The following is a 20,514-nucleotide window of genomic DNA, read 5'->3' on the forward strand; positions in this document are numbered from 1 at the left end:
AAAATGAAAAAATAAAATATGTCTAAATTAACATTTTTGCGAATAAAAGTAAATGTTTATTTTCTTCCACGTTCTAAAAATTCCTGTGAAGCACCTAAAGGGTTAATAAATATCTTAAATGTGGTTTTGAAGACCTTGAGGGGTGTAGTTTTTAGAATGGTGTCACTTTTGGGTATTTTGAATAAGTGCATTTGTGAGGTCATCCGTTACAAATAAAATGGTTTTGTAAATTTTGTTGAAAAAATGAGAAATCGCTGGTCAACTTTTAACTCTAAGGCTGCGTACACATCGATTTTTTCGTGTTTTTTGCGGAGTTTTTTAACGCGCGATTTTGCCGCTAATACGCAAAAAAACAGCATCCCATGCATTCCTACAGGATTCCGCAATGCTGTGTTAATGCTGCGGATTTTCCCGCAGCAGAAATGCATAGCGGAAAAATCCGCAGCATGCTCATTGTTTTGCGGAATCGCGGGGATTCTGCCCACATAGAAATGCATTATTCTGCTTACTTTCCGCATGTGGCTGTGCCCACCATGCGAAAAGTAAGCAGAACATTTGCAGATGGTACCCACGGTCCGGAGGAGAGGAGACTGTCCTCCGGGCTCTGGGTACCATATTCCTGTAAAAAATAGAATTAAAATTAAAAAATCGGGTTATATTCACCTTCCGATGTCCCACACAGCATCCCCAGGCTTCAGCGATACACGTGGCAGGTCCCGTTCCCAGTAATGCATTGCGATAATGACCTTTGCTGACGTCGCTGTCTCGCGAGACCGGGACGTCATCAAAGGTCATTGCCGCAATGCATCACTGGGAACGGGACCTGCCGGAGAATCGCAGAGGCCTGGGGACGCTGCGCGGGACGTCGGAAGGTGAATATAACCCGATTTTTTTTTTATTTTTAACATTATATCTTTTACCACTGATGCTGCATAGGCAGGCTCAATAGTAAGAAGTTGGTCACACTCATCAAACACTATGTTTGACGAGTGTGACCAACCTGTCAATCAGTTCTCCAAGTGATGCTACAGATTGCTTGGAAAACATTAGCATTCTACAAGCTAATTACGCTTGCAAATCGCTAGTTTTTCGGCGGGAAAATCGCGGGAATTTAAAATGCGATTTTCCCACGGAATGGAATTCCGGAATTCTCGCAGTAACTTCCGCAGGAGTTCCGCTACGTGTGAACCCAGCCTAACTTCCAAAAAAAAATCTGTTTCACAAAGTATGTTGATGTAAAGACATGTGAGAAATGTTATTTATTAACTATTGTGTGTGACATAACTCGCTTTAAAACAAAGCTTAAAATTTGGAAAATTTTACAAAATTTTCACCAAATTTCCTTTTTTATCATATGGGAGAAATTTTACCATCATCATAAAGTACAATATGTCACGAAAAAATAGCCTCAGAATCACTGGGATCTGCTGAAGTGTTCCAGAGTTATTACCACAAAGTGACACTGGTCGGAATTGCAATATTTTGGCCTAGTCATGACGGTGAAAACAGGCTTCTGGGCTGAAGGGGTTAAGATCTCAGATCAGGACAAGCGCCTCATACTGCACATCAGCAGGTAAACCGATTTCAATACAATTGCATCATAAAACACGGTGGTACAAGGGACATGGACTGTTGTAAAAAGCCCACCTCTACAAATGGGCTAACAAGGAAACCGGTTAGAAAAGGGATCATTTGTAACAGTCCTGTTTGGACAAATGAGGTCTACATGATAAGCTGACATATAAACGTAGATACAGAAAGGATCATACACCTCTGGAAAGTTTTATTGAAAGTCATCTAAAGCCGGCTGCTGCTTTATGACACAGTATATATGCAGGAAACATAGCAGCTATTCCTTCCCCTTCCCAGAACACCATAGTGGGCTGAAATCCATCATAATCCGTGTAATGGGGTCACCCCGGAGATCGCTGGATGATAGGACAGACATTAATACTGACAGGAAGATGAAAAGGAAAATTTACAACACCACATACTTTTTGCCTTCTTGACTTCAGTCTGGCAATTACTATCTGTTCTTTGTTAATTAGACTTCTGGCACATATAAATTAAAGCTGCAGTCTTCAGGGAATCACAGATGAATTTTAACTCAAGTCCTCAAAAAGACTTGTTCATTATAATTTAAATATGTCCAAAAATGTACACTGTGGAAAATTACTCCCATCACTAAAACAAATCCAAAGCTCAGCACTACATGCAGAATTTAATTTCATTTCTTTTTGCTTAAAAGGTTTTGTTATGAAAACATAACAGTCCATGTGACAAAGTGCTTTATTCTATACACCAGTGAGCATATGGCTGCACTTATCCAATGATTATTGATATTTAAATGCATTAAAATCGATAAACTTGTTTTAATTATTTGTGGTCACAAACGGAAAATACCTCTCTAGAATGAATCTGTCCAGTATCTAATAAGGATAAGGTCATGCATAGCAGCTGACCAAAAGCTACAATATCTACAAAAATATAAAAATACATTAAGAATTTCAAAATAAAAAGGAGTAACAGTTTGAATTGGTAAGCATTGCCACATTCTTTTTTTTTAATAAAGCCTCCCTTAAAAAGGTATGCTCAAGTTGTCTCTTAAAGGGAACTTGTCAGCAGGATTGTGCACAGTAACCTACAGACAGTGTCAGGTCGGCGCCGTTATACTGATTACAATGATACCTTGGTTGATGAAATCCGTCTTGTTTAACCCCTTTACTCCCAAGGGTGGTTTGCACGTTCATGACCGGGCCAATTTTTACAATTCTGACCACTGACCCTTTATGAGGTAATAACTCTGGAACGCTTCCATGGATCCCGGTGATTCTGACAATGTTTTCTTGTGACATACACTGCGTGCAGAATTATTAGACAAGTTGTATTTGAGAAGATAGTTGTTATTCATTAATAAAAAACCACCATGGTTACTTACCGGTAGCCGGTTTTTCCGGAACCCATGACAGCACCACCTGAGAGAGGGATCCGCCCCGCCGGTACAGGAAGCTACTGAGATATAAGGGGCGGCACCTCTCCCCCGCTTCAGTTGGGTTATAGAGCACTGAGAGGACTTCCCGGTTAGTTACATGTTTAATCCAACACCACAACACTCAAAAAAAACACCCTACTAATTGTGCACACCCATATGGTGAAAAAGGGGGGGGGGAATATGCGGGTGCTGTCATGGGTTCCGGAAAAACCGGCTACCGGTAAGTAACCATGGTGGTTTTCCCTTCACCCATGACAGCACCACCTGAGAGATTTTTGGAGATTCGAAACACCTTAGGGAGGGACCACCGCTTGCAGCACCCTTCTACCGAAGGTTAAGTCAACAGAGGAGGATAGATTCAACCTATAGTGCTTAAAGAAGGTTGAAGGTGAGGCCCAGGTAGCGGCCTTACAAATCTGTTCGATCGATACCTCTGCTTTTTCGGCCCAGGAGGTCGCCACGGCTCTGGTGGAATGAGCCTTGATGCAGTCAGGAATCGGGATACCACTAGCTGTGTAGGCTACACTAATGGCCTCCCTAATCCATCTAGCAATAGTCCCTTTTGAAACCTCATAGCCTTTCCTGGCACCCTGAAAAGCTACGAATAGGGACTGGGACCTCCTCCACTGGCTAGTCATAGATATGTATTCTACGAGAGCTCTCTTAACATCCAGATTATGGAACTTTTCTTCCCCCAGATTTTTTGGGTTCTCGCAGAAAGATGGAAGGACAATTTCCTGGCCCCGATGGAAATCTGATGCTACTTTGGGCAGATAAGCGGGGTCTGTTCTTAACACTACCCTATCCTGAAAGACTTGCGTATAAGGTGGATTTACTGAGAGAGCCTGTAAATCGCTTACCCTGCGGGCTGACGTGAGGGCCACTAACAGGATTGTTTTTAGGGTCAGAAACTTTAGGGGTAGCTGATGTAATGGCTCATACGGATCTTTTGTAAGGGCCTCTAGCACTAGGTTTAAATCCCAGGGGGCTATCCGGGGTATTGGGATAGGCCTAGCTCTATGGCAGGATTTAATAAATCTGGCTACCCATCTATTTGATGCCAATTTGCAGTTGTAGAGCGCCCCTAGTGCAGACACCTGAACTTTAAGTGTGTTCACTGCTAACCCCATCTGCAACCCCGATTGTAAGAACTCCAGGATGGCATTAATTAGGGGGATCTTTTCCTAACGGCCTACCTAAGAACTGCAGGAACTTATTCCATGTTCTGCCGTAGATGTTAGTCGTCACTGGTTTCCTACTCTTTAGCATGGTGGCCACCAACCCGGGGGAGAACCCTCTATCCGTTAAAAGCGACCTTTCAAATTCCACGCCGTCAGATGGAATTCTTTGACCTGAGCGTGGAATATTGGACCTTGAGCTAGTAGGTCCGGGATTTCTGGCAGAACCAATGGATCGGAGAGGGACATCCTTCGTAGCAGAGCAAACCAGGGCCTTTTTGGCCAAAATGGAGCTATTAGAATCACCCTGGCCTGATCGTTTCTGATTTTTCTGACAACTGTTGGGATCAGAGCCACTGGGGGGAACACATAAGCTAGCCTGAAGTTCCACTGGATGTGCAACGAGTTCACTGCCCATGGATTTTCTCTCGGGTTTAGAGAGCAGAACCTCTCTGTTTGCCTGTTGTGTTTGTTGGCAAAGAGGTCTATCACCGGTTTCCCCCAAAGCTGAGTTATTTTTTGAAAAATGGACCGGTTTAGCGCCCATTCCCCCTGCTTCAGGGTATTGCGACTCAAGAAGTCTGCCTCTATGTTTTCTGCCCCTTTTATATGTAAGGCTGTCAAGGAGTGTAGGTGTTCTTCTGCTCTGCTCAGAATGTCTGTCGCTGCTTCCATTAAGGAGTGTGATTTTGTCCCTCCTTGGTGGTTGATGTATGCCACTACTACCTTGTTGTCTGACATGATGCGTACATTTCGACCCTGGAGTAGCGGAATGAAGTGACTTAGGGCCTTGCTCACTGCCCACAGTTCTCTCAGGTTGGAGGATGCTTCCCTTTCTTGACGCGTCCAGGAACCCTGACTTATGATGCCCCTTAGGTGTGCCCCCCACCCCGAGGAGCTTGCATCTGTTAAGATTATATCTGACGTCTGTCTGTCCCACGGTATTCCCAAGGTCAGATTTCTCTTGTCCAGCCACCAATTGAGAGAGTCTCTGGTTTTTAAGGAAAGCTCGAGCTTTCAAACGCCCTCTTAGCGATCTTTGTGCTGTTAGTATCTCCCACTGGAGTTGCCGGGTGTGAAACTGAGCCCACCTGACCGCCGGAATACAGGATGTTAGGGTACCTAGCAGGGACATTGCTCTTCTTAAAGTCATACGTGGTTGGTTTTGGCCCGTGAAGGCCAGATCCTGCACCTTTTCTATTTTGGACTCTGGGAGCAGACACTCTTGCTTTTCTGAGTCTAGTACGAATCCTAGGAAGGTCTGTTTTTTTAGGGGTTGCAATTTTGATTTTTTGAAATTGACTATCCACCCTAATTCCTGCAAGGTGTTTATCACCCGGGTCAACTGCGCAGTACAGTGGTCCTCTGAGCTGCCTACTATGAGAAAATCGTCCAGGTATGGTATTATGACCGTGTCGTGAATCCGGAGAAAGGCAGTCACTTCCGCTATGACCTTGGGGAAAACTCTCGGGGCTATAGATATGCCAAACGGAAGAGCCCTGAACTGAAAGTGCCTTAGTGTGCCTTGAATATAAAGTGCTACCCTCAAGTATTTCTGGTAATCTGGGTGGATAGGGATGTGATAATACGCATCCTTTAAATCGACTACGGCCATGAAGCAATCTTGGTGTAGCAGCTTCACCGCCGTAGTTACTGATTCCATCTTGAAGGTCGAGTTCCTTATCCATAGATTGAGCCGTTTGAGATTTATGATTGTCCTGAATGTTTGATCGGGTTTTTTTTTTTATCAGAAAAAGGGGTGAATAAAACCCCTTCCCTTCCTGTAGGCGTGGTACCTCGGAGAGTACCCGCTTGTCTATCAGGCTCAGGATCTCTGTTTCTAAGGCCACCTGCTCTTCGGTCACCTTCCTGATGGGTGTGATGACGACCACGGATTTTGGCTGACGAATGAAGGGAATTTTCAGGCCTTCTGTTAGGATGGTTAGGATCCAGGCGTTGGAGGAGATCTCCCAGGTTTGGAAAAAGAGTGCCAATCTCCCCCCCACTGGAATACTGGCGTCACTGTGGCGACTTTTTTGAGGTGGAGGTGCCCCCACCAAACATAAATCCCGATTCTTTTTTTCTTTTATCCTCCCATCTTCTCCTCTCAGCGGGAGGGCGCCCCCTATTGAATCTCCCCCTCCGAAAGGGCTGTCTCCTCTGATCCATAGGGAATCTGGGGAAGCCTTTTTTCTTATCGCCTGCTTTCTCCAGTATATCGTCCAAGTTCTTGCCGAACAAGAATCGACCGTCGCAGGGGAGAGAGAGCATAATTTGGCCTTGGACTGAAGGTCACCCGGACAGCCCTTAAGCCATAACGCGCGTCTAGCAGCATTTGATAGTGACGCTGCCCTGGCTGTCATCCGCATAGAGTCCGCCGAGGTATCGGCCAAAAAAGCTGCTGCCCAGTGCAAGAGATACATCTCCGATAAGATTTTCTCTCTTGGGACCCTTGAAGCCAGCTTTTCTTCTAACTGCTGCAGCCAGATCATGAGGGAGCGTGCCGTACAAGTGCCCGCTATCGCCGGTTTTAGTCCTCCTGCTGTCGCCTCCCATGCGTGCCTCAAATATGAGTCCGCCTTCTTGTCTAGTGGGTCTCTAAGAACCCCTGCGTCTTCCAGGGGCAGGGCCGACCATTTGGAGGACCTGGACACTGCTGCATCTATTTTGGGGATTTTGTCCCATATCTCTGCATCCTTATGCTCGAAGGGATATCGTCTCTTAGAAGTGGATGGAAGGGCCCCCGATTTTTCGGGTTTTTTCCACTCTTTCTCAATAAGTGCCTGGATCTTCTCGTTTACTGGAAAGGTTCGTTTTTTCCTCTCCTGAAGCCCCCCAAACATAACATCCTCTAGGGTTTTAGCCGCCTTTTCTTCCTGTAGGCCCATTGTAGCTCTAATGGCCTTTAGGAGGGCGTCTGTGTCTTCTACAGGAAAACATGGTTTACCCCCCATGTCGCTGTCTGAGGAGGATGATTTTTCCGCCTGAGAGGACCTTGACGCGGAATCCGAGGGGGAACTAGAGGGATCCTTCCTGGTTTTTTCCCTTTTTTCAATAGGGACTTAATTGAGTCTTCCATTTCTGACCTTAGGGCAGATATCAGATTGGCTGCGAAACTAGGCGCTTCCTCCGCCATAGTCCGCTGAATGCACGCAGCACAGAGATCTTTTTGCCAATCTCTTGCTAGGGGAGATTTACATATAGCACAATCCCTATTGTTCTTCTTGCTTCCCGCTTTCCTAGGCCTTTCCTACAGGGTGAAGCATACAACAGAAGCCCTATTAACATAATGCTAACATTCACGAAGATCACTCACCACCCGAAATCAAGGGTACCGGACTCGGAGGCTGCGTCGGGGCATGTGACCTGCGTTCTTTGGATCTTGATGAGTCCCCCGACCTGCGGCTGGGGCGACTGCTGCTGGAATGGCTTCCATGCTTTCTGCCAGAGGGCTGAGAGGGAGGAAGGGATGCTGAACGTTCCTGCTCTGACTCCATGTTGCACCGCCGTCTGCTGCCGCCTTCTCTCTTTAAATACCGCGCCTCCGCTCAGGTGAGCGTCTCTCCCCTCCCCCCTGCGACCGCCGGCCGACCGCTTCAGAAAGCCGGCCGGCGTCACACCCGGCGCCATTAAACCGTCACCCTTCTCTGACGTCAGTCGGCTCACCCAGCATGCAATGCGCAGCAGACGTCAGCGGCCGGAAGAAGCCAGCGTCTCTCTCCTGCTATGGGGATCGAGATGCGGCATGCGCGAGGGGAGGGCGGCGTGGTGGGGGCTTCCCGCAGACCCCGGGGATCCCACCGACGCCCGCACGAACCCGGAACCCCGGAGGGCCCGGGGACTGCGCATCCAGCACCCGACGGCCGGCGCTGCAGGTGAGACACCTGTTCTTCCTGCGCCGGGACAGGGCTGGGTCCATTTTCTTCGCCCATGACAGGCACCGCCGACAGTAGGGTTCCTTCCAGGACAGGAACCCAACTGAAGCGGGGGAGAGGTGCCGCCCCTTATGTCTCAGTAGGTTCCTGTCCTGGCGGGGCGGATCCCTCTCTCAGGTGGTGCTGTCATGGGTGAAGGGAAAAGAATGTTCTCAATCAACCCAAAACACTCAAATATCAAAGTTTAATATTTTTTTGAAGTTGGAGTGGGATTTTTTTAGATTTGGCAATCTTATGAGGATATCTGTTTGTGCAGGTAACTATTACGGTGCAGAATTATTAGGCAACTTAATAAAAACCAAATATATACCCATCTCACTTGTTTATTTTCACCAGGTAAACCAATATAACACCACAACATTTAGAAATAAACATTTCTGACATTCAAAAAAAAATCAGTGACCAATATAGCCACCTTTCTTTACGATGACACTCAAAAGCCTTCCATCCATAGATTCTGTCAGTTGCTTGATCTCTTTAAGAACAACATTGCGTGCCGCAGCCACCACAGCCTCCCAGACACTGTTCCAAGAGGTGTACAGTTTTCCCTCCCTGTAGATCTCACATTTTATGAGGGACCACAGGTTCTCTATGGGGTTCAGATCAGGTGAACAAGGGGGGCCATGTCATTATTTTTCTTCTTTTAGACCGTTACTGGCCAGTCATGCTGTGGAGTATTTGGATGCATGTGATAGAGCATTGTCCTGCATGAAAATCATGTTTTTCTTGAACGATACAGACTTCTTCCTGTGCCACTGCTTGAAGAAGGTGTCTTCCAGAAACTGCTAGTAGGTCTGGGAGTTGAGCTTCACTCCATGCTCAAACCGAAAAGGTCTCACAAGTTCAACTTTGATGATACCAGTCCATACCAGTACCCCACCTCCACCTTGCTGGCGTCTGAATCACAGTGGAGCTCTCTGCCCTTTACTGATCCAGCCTTGGGCCCATCCATCTGGCCCATCAAGAGTCACTCTCATTTCATCAGTCCATAAAACCTTAGAAAAATCAGTCTTAAGATATTTCTCGGCCCAGGCTTGACGTTTTATCTTATGCTTCTTGTTGAAAGGTGGTCGTTTTTCAGCCTCCCTTACCTTGGCCATGTCCCATAGTGTGGCACACCTTATGCTTTTTGATACTCCAGTAACGTTGCAGCTCTGAAATATGGCAAAGCTGCTGGCAAATGGCATCTTGACGCTTGATTTTCCTCAATTCATGGGCAGTTACTTTGCGCCTTTTTTTATCAACACGCTTCTTGCGACCCTGTTGGCTATTTGCCATGAAACGCTTGATTGTTCGGTGATCACGCTTCAAAAGTTTGGCAATTTCAAGACTGCTGCATCCCTCTGCAAGACATCTCACAATTTTTGACTTTTCAGAGTCCGTAAAATCTCTTCTGACCCATTTTGCCAAAGGAAAGGAAGCTGCCTAATAATAAAGCACACCTTATATAGGGTGTTGATGTCATTAGACCACACCCCTCCTCATTACAGAGATGCAAATCACCTGATTTACATAATTGGCAGCTGGCTTTCAAGCCTATACAGCTTGCAGTAGGAAAACATGTGTAAAAAGGATGATGTGATCAAAATACTCATTTTCCTAATAATTCTGCACACAGTGTATTGTACTTCATGATAGTGGTAAAATTTCATTGATATAACTTGCGTTTATTTGTGAAAAAATGGAAATTTGGCGAAAATTTTGAAAATTACGCAATTTTCCAACTTTGAATTTTTATGCCCTAAAAAAACACAGATATGGCACACAAAAAACGTAATACCGTATATACTCGTGTATAAGCCAAGATTTTCAGCCCATTTTTTTGGGCTGAAAGTCCCCCTCTCGGCTTATACACGAGTCATATACCGGGGGGGATCGGCAGGGCAGGGGGAGCGGGGGTGTCAGATCATACTCACCCTTCTCTGCAGCTCCCCTGCTTGTTCCATGTTGTCGGCGCTGCTCTCTTCCTGCTTCAGCTGTCAAATGGTACCCACTCATTAAATATGCGCATATTTAATGAGCGGGTACCATGTGACCACTGAACCAGGAAGAGAGCAGCTCCAACAACATGGAACAACAAGCAGGGGAGCTGCAGAGACAAGCGCCAGGACCCGGTGATTATGAACGCGGGGGGTTGGGAGGCATATTCACCTGTCCCTGCGCTCTGCTGTCTTGCGTCCTCTGCAGTGACCTTCAGGTCAGAGGGCGCTATCGCTCTCTGCCTGCACAGTCACTGCAGAGCGCAACGCTGATGAGCAGGGGGCAGCGACTGAGGCGAGCATACAGGTTTTTGGTTTTTTTTGTAAGGGAGGCAGTGGCAGCAGCAACATGATGGGGCCACACACTGTGCAGAAAAGCTGGGGCCACTCACTGTGCAGAAAAGCTGGGGCCACTCACTGTGCATCATAACTGGGGCCACTCACTGTGCAGCAAAGCTGGGGCCACTCACTGTGCAGCAAAGCTGGGGCCACTCACTGTGCAGCAAAGCTGGGGCCACTCACTGTGCAGCAAAGCTGGGGCCACTCACTGTGCAGCAAAGCTGGGGCCACTCACTGTGCAGCAAAGCTGGGGCCACTCACTGTGCAGCAAAGCTGGGGCCACTCACTGTGCAGCAAAGCTGGGGCCACTCACTGTGCAGCAAAGCTGGGGCCACTCACTGTGCAGCAAAGCTGGGGCCACTCACTGTGCAGAAAAGCTGGGGCCACTCACTGTGCAGAAAAGCTGGGGCCACTCACTGTGCAGAAAAGCTGGGGCCACTCACTGTGCATCATAACTGGGGCCACTCACTGTGCATCATAACTGGGGCCACTCACTGTGCATCATAACTGGGGCCACTCACTGTGCATCATAACTGGGGCCACTCACTGTGCACCCTCGGCTTATACACGAGTCAATAAGTTTTCCCAGTTTTTTGGGGCAAAAATAGGGGGGGGTCGGCTTATACTCGAATCGGCTTATACTCGAGTATATACGGTAAATCGAATTTCCCACATGTTTACTTTACATCAGCACAATTTTGGAACCAATTTTTTTTTTTGTTAGGAAGTTATTTGGGTTAAAAGTTGACCAGTGATTTCTCATTTTTGCTATACCATTTTATTTTTAGGGACCACATCATCACATTTGAAATCACTTTGAGGGGTCTATATGATAGAAAATACCCCAAAGTGACACCATTCTAAAAATTGCACCCCTCAAGGTGCTCAAAACCACATTCAAGAAGTTTATTAACCCTTCAGGTGCTTCACAAGAATTTTTTGAATGTTTAAAAAAAAATGAACATTTAACTTTTTTTCACAAAAAAATTACTTCAGGTCCAATTTTTTTTATTTTACCAAGGGTAACAGGAGAAATTGGACTGCAAAAGCTATTGTGCAATTTGTCCCGAGTACGCTGATATGTGGGAGGGAACCACTGTTTTGGCGCATGGCAGAGCTCAGAAGGGAAGGAGCGCCGTTTGACTTTTTCAATGCAAAATTGGCTGGAATTCAGATCGGACGCCATGTCACGTTTGGAGAGCCCCTGATGTGCCTAAACAGTGAAAAAAACCCACAAGTGTCCCTATTTTGGAAACTAGACCCCCCAAGGAACTTATCAAGATATGTGGTGAGAAATTTGAACCCCCAAGGGCTTCACAGAAGTTTATAACGCACAGCTGTACAATTAAAAAATCATTTTTTTTCCACAAAAATGATCTTTTCACCCTCAATTTTTATTTTTCCAACAGTAACATGACCCCTAAAGTTATTGTGCAATTTGTTCTGAGTACGCCGATACCCCATATGTGGGGGTAAACCACTATTTGGGCACATGGCAGAGCTCGGAAGGGAAGCAGCGCCATTTGATTTTTATGGCTGGAATTGAGATCGGACAACATGTAGCGTTTGGAAAGCCCCTGATGTGCCAAAACAGAGGAAACCAGCCACAAATGACACTATTTGGAAACTAGACCCCTCCCAAGGAATTTTTCTAGATGTGTGGTGAGAACTTTGAACCCCCCCAGAGCTTCAAAGAAGTTTATAGCGCCCATGTGTGAAAATAAAAAAAATCATATTTTTTCCACAAACATGATCTTTTAGTCCCCAATTTATTTTTTATTTTGCCAAGGGTAACAGGAGAAATTGGACCCCAAAAGATGTTGTCCAATTTGTCCTGAGTACGCTGATATCCCATATGTGGGAGAAAACTACTGTATGGGCACACGTCGGGGCTCAGAAGGGAAGTAGTGACGTTTTGGAATGCAGACTTTGATGGAATGGTCTGCGGGTGTCATGTTGCCTTTGGAGAGCCCCTGATGTACCTAAACTGTGGAAACTCCCCACAAGTGACCCCATTTTGGAAACTAGACCCCCCAAGGAACTTATCTACATGTATGGTGAGCACTTTGAGCCCCCCAGTGCGTCACAGAAGTTTATAACACCCAGGTGTGAAAATAAAAAAAATCATTTTTTCCACAAACATGATCTTTTAGTCCCCAATTTTTTTTATTTCCCCAAGGGTAACACGAAAAATTGGACCCCAAAAGTTTTGTCCAATTTGTCTTGAGGACGCTGGTACACCATATGTGGGCGAAAACTACTGTATGGGCACACGTCAGGGCTTGGAAGGGAAGGAGCACCATTTGATTTCTTCCTCGCAGAATTGGCTAGAATTGAGATCAAATGCCATGTCGGTTTGGAGAGCACCTTATGTGCCTAAACAGTGGACACCCCCCAATTCTAACTCCAACCCTAACCCCAACACACCCGTAACCCTAATCCCAGCCCTTGCCCTAGCCCTAATGGGAAAATGGAAATAAATACATTTTTTACAAAATTTATTATTTTTCCCTAACTAAGGGGTGATAAAGGGGGGGGTTTGATTTACTATTTATAGCGTTTTTTTTTATGTTTGGCAGCTGTCACACGCTAAAAGACGCTTTATATTGTAAAAATAGTTTTTGCATCACCACATTTTGAGAGCTATAATTTTTCCATATTTTGACCCACAGAGTCATGAGATGTCTTATTTTTTGCAGGATGAGTTGACATTTTTATTGGTACCATTTTCGGGCACGTGACATTTTTTGATCGCTCCTTATTCTGATTTTTGGGACGCAGAATGAACAAAAACCAGCGTTTCATGAATTTCTTTAGGGGGGTGTGTTTACCCCATTCCGCGTGTGGTAAAATTGATAAAGCGGTTTTATTCTTCGGGTCAGTACGATTACAGCGATATCTCATTTATGTCTTTTTTTATGTTTTGGCACTTTTATGCAATGAAAACAATTTCATATAAAAAAATAATTATTTTTGCATCTCTTTATTCTGAGAACTATAACTTATTTTTTCACTGATGATGCTGTATGGCGGCTCGTTTTTTTGCAGGACAAGATGATGTTTTCAGCGGTACCATGGTTATTTATATCCATATATTTGATCGCGCGTTATTGCACTTTTTGTTCGGCGGTATGATAATAAATCATTATTTTTTGCTGTTTTTTATTTTTTAAGGGGTTCACTAAAGGGGTTAACTAATGGGACAGTTTTATAGGGTGGGTCGTTACGGACACGGCGATACTCAATATGTGTACTTTTATTGCTTTTGTTTTTTTTTATTTCCAAAACATGAATTAGGGAATTTTTTTTTTTTTTATTTATTCATTCAGCGATTTTTTTTTTTTTTTTTTACATTTTTCTTTTTTCCTTTTTTATTTATTTATTTTTTTACTTTATTTCATTGTCGCAGGGGGGGACATCACTGTCATGTGTCAGATCGCTAATCTGACACTTCACAGCGCTGTGTCAGATCAGCGATCTGACAGGCGATACAGAGGCTTCCTCACTGCCTGCTCTCTGCAAGCACTGAGGAAGCCGCCTCCCTGCAGGCCCCCGAAGACCCCCGCGGCCATATTGGATCCGGGGACCTGCAGGAAAGGAGGCCCCCAGAGCAGCGCAGCACATCGCGCTGTGCTGGGGGTCTCAGGGAAGCACAGAAAATCAGCTGACACCCGGCTGCAATCAGCGGCGCCCCCCCGGAGCGCCGCTGATCGGGATGACGTACTATCCAGTCACCGGTCATAGGGGCCCGGGTACCGTGGACGGGATAGTACATCAGATATCAGAAAGGGGTTAATCTTTATATTCAGTTTTGAGTTAATGATATGCTCGTGCTCCGGGGCGGCCTGTGTGTGTGTGTGGGGGGGGGGGGGTTCTTCATGTGGTGCTCTGATTAGGTATTCACCAGTATGACTTCTGACAGGTCACTGATCCTTCACTGACCTGCCCCCTAGTTTACATAATGAATATTATAATACTGAAAAAAAACCAAAAAAAAACCTTCTGCAGGCAGGTGACAGCCGTCGCGCCTGTGCTGCAGCATAATATGTGCTGTGTATATAATTAATGTGGATGGGGTTATCGTATTATTTAAAAAAAAAAAATCCATTTGAAAATGGCGCCCTGCTCAGAGGAGGACATTTTTTCTTTCTCTAGCAAGAAGGCGCCGCCTGCGCAATAGCAGCTATCGGAATATATCTATATACACCGATAGCTGCTACTACGCAGGCGTGGTGGGCGCCTTTTTCAAATAGATTTTTTTTTTTTTTTTTTTTTAATATCAGGATAACCTCAACCACAAATGAATTATAAACACAACATACATGTGATTTTGCTGCAGCGCAGGCGCCACGGCTGTCACCTGCCTGCAGAAGGGTTTTTTTTTCGCTTTTCAGTAAGTACATATAATAATATGTAAACTAGGAGGCCGGTCACTGAGGGATCAGTGACGGGTCAGCATTCTTCATTATGAATAGCTAATCAGAGCACCAAGACGGATTTCATCAACCAAGATATCATTTTAATCAGTATAGCAGGGCCGACCTGCCACTGTCTATAGGTTACTGTGCACAATCCTGCTGACAGGTTCCCTTTAAGCAGCTCAGTACAAGGCAGTCTCCTTACTTACTGGTTGCGAGGGGAGTGGGGTTGGTCATTACTCCTTGAATGACAGTTCGGGTGAGCAGCTTCATCCTCTTACTACACAAACAGTGCCAGTGTTTGCTTTGTGTCTACACTTATCACAATATTTACATATAGAGATAACCGGGTCTAAAGGGCCTTTTACACATAGTGAGAACGCTAGCGATATCGCCAAAGTGTCACCAATTTTGTGACGCAACAGCGATATCGCTAGCGATCTCGCTACTTGTGACACGCACCTCTGACCGCCCCCCCCGCCCCCGCTGGATATCGCTGATCGCGCTGGAACGTCCTGGGCCATTTTCTCCTCGTTAGCGCCGACGAGCGACGCATGGACGCAGGCAGAAGTCGTCATCATCACTGCCGTGTGACAAGGGAGAAGCGACCACTGAGCATCGCTGGATCGTTGCTGCGTCGCTGGTGAGATCTGCCTGTTTGGCAGCTCACTAGTGACCATTTAGCGATGCACCGGCGATCCTGACCACGTCGTATCGTTGTCGGGATCGGTGGTGCATCGCTAAATGTAACGGGACCCTTAGAACAAACACACAGCTCAGGAAAGTGAGAGGCGTGATTAAGAGTACCGTTACGCACCAGCGATCCCGACAACGATACGACCTGGTAAGGATCGCTGGTGCGTCGCTAAATGGTCGCTAGTAAGCTGTCAAACAGACAGATCTACTCAATGACGCAGCAACGATCCGGCGATCCGTATAACAACCTCGGCGGTCGTTGGTACCTTGTCACACAGCAGCTATTCTGACAACTCCAGCCTGCGTCCATGAGGTCTGCGTCGCCAACGAGGTCGCTCGTCGGTGTCAAATGCAGCGATGTATGCTGGCCAGCGGGACACCAGCTATCAAAAAATGGCCCAGGACATTCGAGCACGATCAGCGATATCCAGTGGGGGTGAGGGCGGTCACCGCTATGTGTCACACATGGCAAGATCGCTGTTGCGTCACAAAATCGGTGATGTAACAGCGATCTCGCTAACGATCTCGCTATGTGAGATGGGGCCTTAAGAAGTGCTCTAGAAACTGCCAATGCTGGTGGCAGGGAAAGTGTAATTCTAAAGGACTGATAGAAGCAGATAGGTTAGGAGTGAGGGGAAAATGAGCAGTTAACTGTGGTATCGAAATCAATAGGCTCAAGAGAGCTGAGTGGGATCTTAGGAGTTAGCTCCTCTGCAGGAAAGTAACTAATGCACACATTCAGCCAGATTCTGGTGGCCAAGCTATTTGCAAAGAAGCTGGACACTATGTAAGATAAAAGCTCTCATTGCAGGAGAATAAAAATAGAAAAACAAGTCAAATGAAAACATGCTTATCGTATTTTCATGTTGTTTAACTAACTAAAATAGCTTAATAAGAGAATAACCCTTTAGCTATCTTTTTTACAATCAACGTTCAATGGGCATGTGTGATAAATGCATACAGCAAAAGTATATACTTTTCCAAAATATTTCACTACAAGTGGCAAATTATTGCAAAAAGCAGTGATGAGGCAACCAATGCAAAATCTTAATGGGCAAGAACAATTTTAATGGTATACTGTACATAGATTTACTTAAAAAATAGATATTTCATGCTCCAGACACATATCTATGAAGTAGTGTATAGTGATGACAGACAGTTCCCCTACTCAGTAGCCTTTCACCCATCAACTAAAGCCAACGGCTATTTTTGTGAGGCTTCCAAAGACAATACAGAACCAAGTGGAACCAAACCCGAAATTATTTCATCTGACGGCTCATAACGTTTACATTTCCCATCAACTTGTTTTACATTGAAAGTTTGTGTGCAGAAATGGTGGATTGTAGATGTGTGTACATTTCACCCTCTGCAGTAAGGTAAAAATCAGTAACAGAATCCACATTTTTCATCGCATCTAAAACCGCCCACAAGTTGCAACATTTAACAAGAAATCACATTAAACAGATACGTAACTTACAGTGTTAGCAAGCTCCAGGTAGCTCCCCCCTCCATTGCTGGTAAGAGACGAGCTTTGAGAAAGAAGTTTCTGCAGGGCTGCCTGAGTGGTGGCCTTACCACCAAACGCTAAAAATTTCTGCATAACGGAATGGTTCTGTGGATTTGGACTTTGTAGATCGCGTGCTCCAGAATCATATTCCCAGCTTTGCCGAGCTCCAGATAAGGCACCTTAGGGATGTAAAGTAAAATCAATGCAATTTTCTTTATTGCGAAATGTCCACATTAATTTCTAGTCTTGTATGTGAGCAGAGGAGAATTTATAACACCCAATGGAGCCAGCACATCGCATAAAGGAGAGCAGGCCTGTCCAGACACGAGGAGCTTCTATGCAGCAGCACTCCGAGGAGTGGTCCCCAACAGAGAGGACTGCAGCTAAGTGGGGCAAATGCCCACAGAGCCATTAGGACTGAGCTTAAAGGGGCTGTAGCATAGCCAGAACCACTGTCAAGAGTTACATCAGCCACCCGCCACATTTACAAGTTAGTAGAACACTACAAAACCATTGTGGTGGGGTACAACGTTCAATTTATGAAAATTCTGGCACTGTCCCAATACAGTAGCAGTCATTATTATTCAACTGCCATTGCAAATTAAGGCTATTAGCAAAATGTACACATTTTATAGAATTCAACACAATTAATATTAAAAACTGCCACTGCAGTCTCCCAAATATCATCTCCCTTCATGACAAGCATCCTTAGTGTCTAGTAGAGCACCCTTGGCTGTTATAACCTGCTGCGAATGCAGAAATCTTACCATGGGAAAAAGCCTTCAGTCACCAATATTCTTAGTTTGAATGATTGAAACCATCTTTCAAAAGGTTTCTTGAAGACACTCGAGGGACTTTGATTACCTGCCTCGTCAAGTGGCAGCAGATTATCGCTTGCTCTTTCTATCACGGGTAGTGCAGCCGGTGTTACCATAAGACCGCATTCACAAATACTGAACGTGTGAACATGGCCCAAGTGTGGAGTCTGCTTCCAACTGCATTTCTAGAAACATTCAATGCCTTTGCTATCTTTTTCTATCTGTCTGGTTTGTGCACAGGAATGATCTCTTACTTTCTTGCACCACGCTCTTGACTAAGCGAGTTTCTACACTGCACGAGTATCAGGAACGCTTATTTGTCAGACGAAATGATCTTTCAACAGGCCTAAAAAAAAAAAAAAAATCATCACTTTCTGCACTGCATCATCCTGTGTAAACAGGACATGTGCTGCTGAAAATATCTGACAGCAAGTGCGCACAAAATGATCTATGAAAGACCATTCTTTTTGCACTGGAAGCCTGTCCAAACAGGCTATCAAGTGACCACTAATAAATCAGTAAACATGTAGCCCATCAGTAGTCAAAGAGATTCTGTCAGCAGGATTTCCACCCCCTCAAACGTTTTATATACGCATGTAGCTCTTGCAAAGAAAAGTTTATCTATACCTTTAAAGGGAGTCAGTCGCCCCCAAAAAAGAAGTATTTAGACCTTCATTAGACTGTATAAAAATTCTACTAGATTTTAGTAAATGTATTTTATTACAAAATGTATACGAAGGGTCTTCGGTGCACCCTTCGCGTGACCAAGGGCTCATTCCACCTTTCTGCCCCTCAATTACAATGATCCGCCCGTCCTCTGACAGTTCCTTTACTTGAAGTCTAACAGCAAAGGAGCTGTCAGTCAGGCCGGGGTCAGACTTGCGAAAAACTTGGACGAGTCTCACACGTCAATACCCGGCACTGCCACCAGCACTCAGATCGGAGCGTTCAGCTATATGCATTTCTATACAGCTGAGCGCTCCGGTCCCGAGTGCCGCCGGCAGTGCCGGTTATTAAGATGCAAGACTCGTGCATGTTTCTCGCATGTGTGACTTCGGCCTCAAGCAGAATGTGGTGCTAGATGGGGAATAAAGCTGTGGGAGCAAAGGCTTGGGAAGAGCTTCCACCAACCCAAAGCACTTAAGCCTCATTTGCACATTAATTCAAATAGTAATCTCTCGATAACGGAAGAACAAACTGGTTATTTAAAGGTCTAGATAGATTTCACTTTGCAAAAACTACATACACAAACAGTTTGGTCGTGGTGCAGCAGGGGTGTGTGAAATCATGCTGACAGATTCCCTTGAACGCCGCAGGACATCCAATGCAAATAAGCCCTTAGTTGTGTTGGGATATTAGCTTTATCTTTGATTAATTTATTACAAACTGCAGAAAGTATGTAGATATTGCTAACAAACCTAATTTGCAATGGAGTTTAATAATATTGATTTTATCTGTACTTCTGGTGAACCCGACTGTACTTTTATGTTGTAAATACCTCTCTGTTTAAAATTCTTAGAATTCAGTCTCTTTTTTAATGTTAAAACAACCATATCCTAAACGGATATCAAGAATGTGTGACAAATCATATCATTAGAATCAATTTATTTAGCCAAAATTAAAACAGTACATAAGAGTGCTCACAGATTAAACAGACATAGACATTGTAGTCATTAGCAGTGGTCAGGGGCTGCCATTTTTGCGGCTTTAAAGTGATTTTGTTTGTATAAGTGCAATATAATTATGAACATTTATTTGAGATATAAATGAGCTCTTTCCACATCATGTAGTGCTTTATATACCAGCAATTTTTTCTGGGCGATTGTGTCGGTTCCCAACCGTTTCTGTTTGATCTGTGAGCACTCTTAACATGTACTGTTTTGATTTTGGCTAAATAAATTGATTTTAATGATATGATAATTTGTCACACATTCTTGATATCCGTTTAGGATGTGGTTGTTTTGTCACTTATGTGGGATGTGACCCTTTGAAGAGGTCAAGGACTATCATGTTTAAATCTTTTTTAATGTTATTGCATACAAACTATTGGTGATAGACGAAAAAAAAAAAAAAAATACAAATTGCCATAGTCTCCCCTTCAGGAATCCTCACCTGCACCAAGTGACACACACTGACCAGCCAGATCTCACAGAGGAATGCACTGAAAAGGTAACAAAGTCAACACAGAAGACTGTGTGGTCCTGCTAGTCACAATGCACGTCACGCGATATAGGTGTGGACAGGAAAGGTGTGGATAACAAGAGTACCATATTTTTTTAGACTATAAGACTCACTTTTTTCCTCCAAAAATTTGGAGGAAAATGGGGGGGTGTCTTATAGTCACGGATGTATCTTAGTCTAGCTGTGGCTGAGGGGGTAAAGCGACAGCGGAGAAGGAGCAAGTCACAAGAGGCAGAAGTCGACTACTGCAGCCAACATGTGTGCCTGCTGATAAAGGGAATGAATATTCACTGCTCCCCACACCCATAGTCCCTCCCACCTCTATATACTGAAGCCCATGCTGAGAGGTGGGAGGGAGTATTGGAGTGGAGAGCAGTGAATATTCATTATCTTTAATAGCGGGCATACGTGATCGCCCAGCCGCAGCAGGAAGCCGGCAGCTGCGGCTAACAGTGTGCTCGCTATTAAAGA

At 45.0% G+C, this 20,514-nt stretch overlaps 1 protein-coding gene across 4 annotated transcripts in view; it reads right to left on the minus strand.

Annotated features, from left to right (window-relative positions):
* The window catches only part of MCC (MCC regulator of WNT signaling pathway), a 517,969-nt gene that overhangs the window by 401,032 nt on the left and 96,423 nt on the right, over positions 1–20,514 (minus strand). For 3 of the 4 annotated variants that reach the window (XM_073551638.1, XM_073551567.1, XM_073551693.1), the window contains exon 3: positions 17,015–17,223. In XM_073551638.1, the coding sequence (XP_073407739.1) occupies positions 17,015–17,223 (209 nt within the window). Of the gene's footprint in view, positions 1–17,014; positions 17,224–18,116; positions 18,209–20,514 lie in introns of all 4 variants that reach the window. The other variant, XM_073551694.1, reaches the window with a different exon arrangement.

The sequence above is a fragment of the Dendrobates tinctorius genome, unplaced genomic scaffold, assembly GCF_039654945.1.
Source record: "Dendrobates tinctorius isolate UK_male_01 unplaced genomic scaffold, ASM3965494v1 ptg000003l, whole genome shotgun sequence".
In the NCBI taxonomy this organism is placed as follows: Eukaryota; Metazoa; Chordata; class Amphibia; order Anura; family Dendrobatidae; genus Dendrobates; species Dendrobates tinctorius.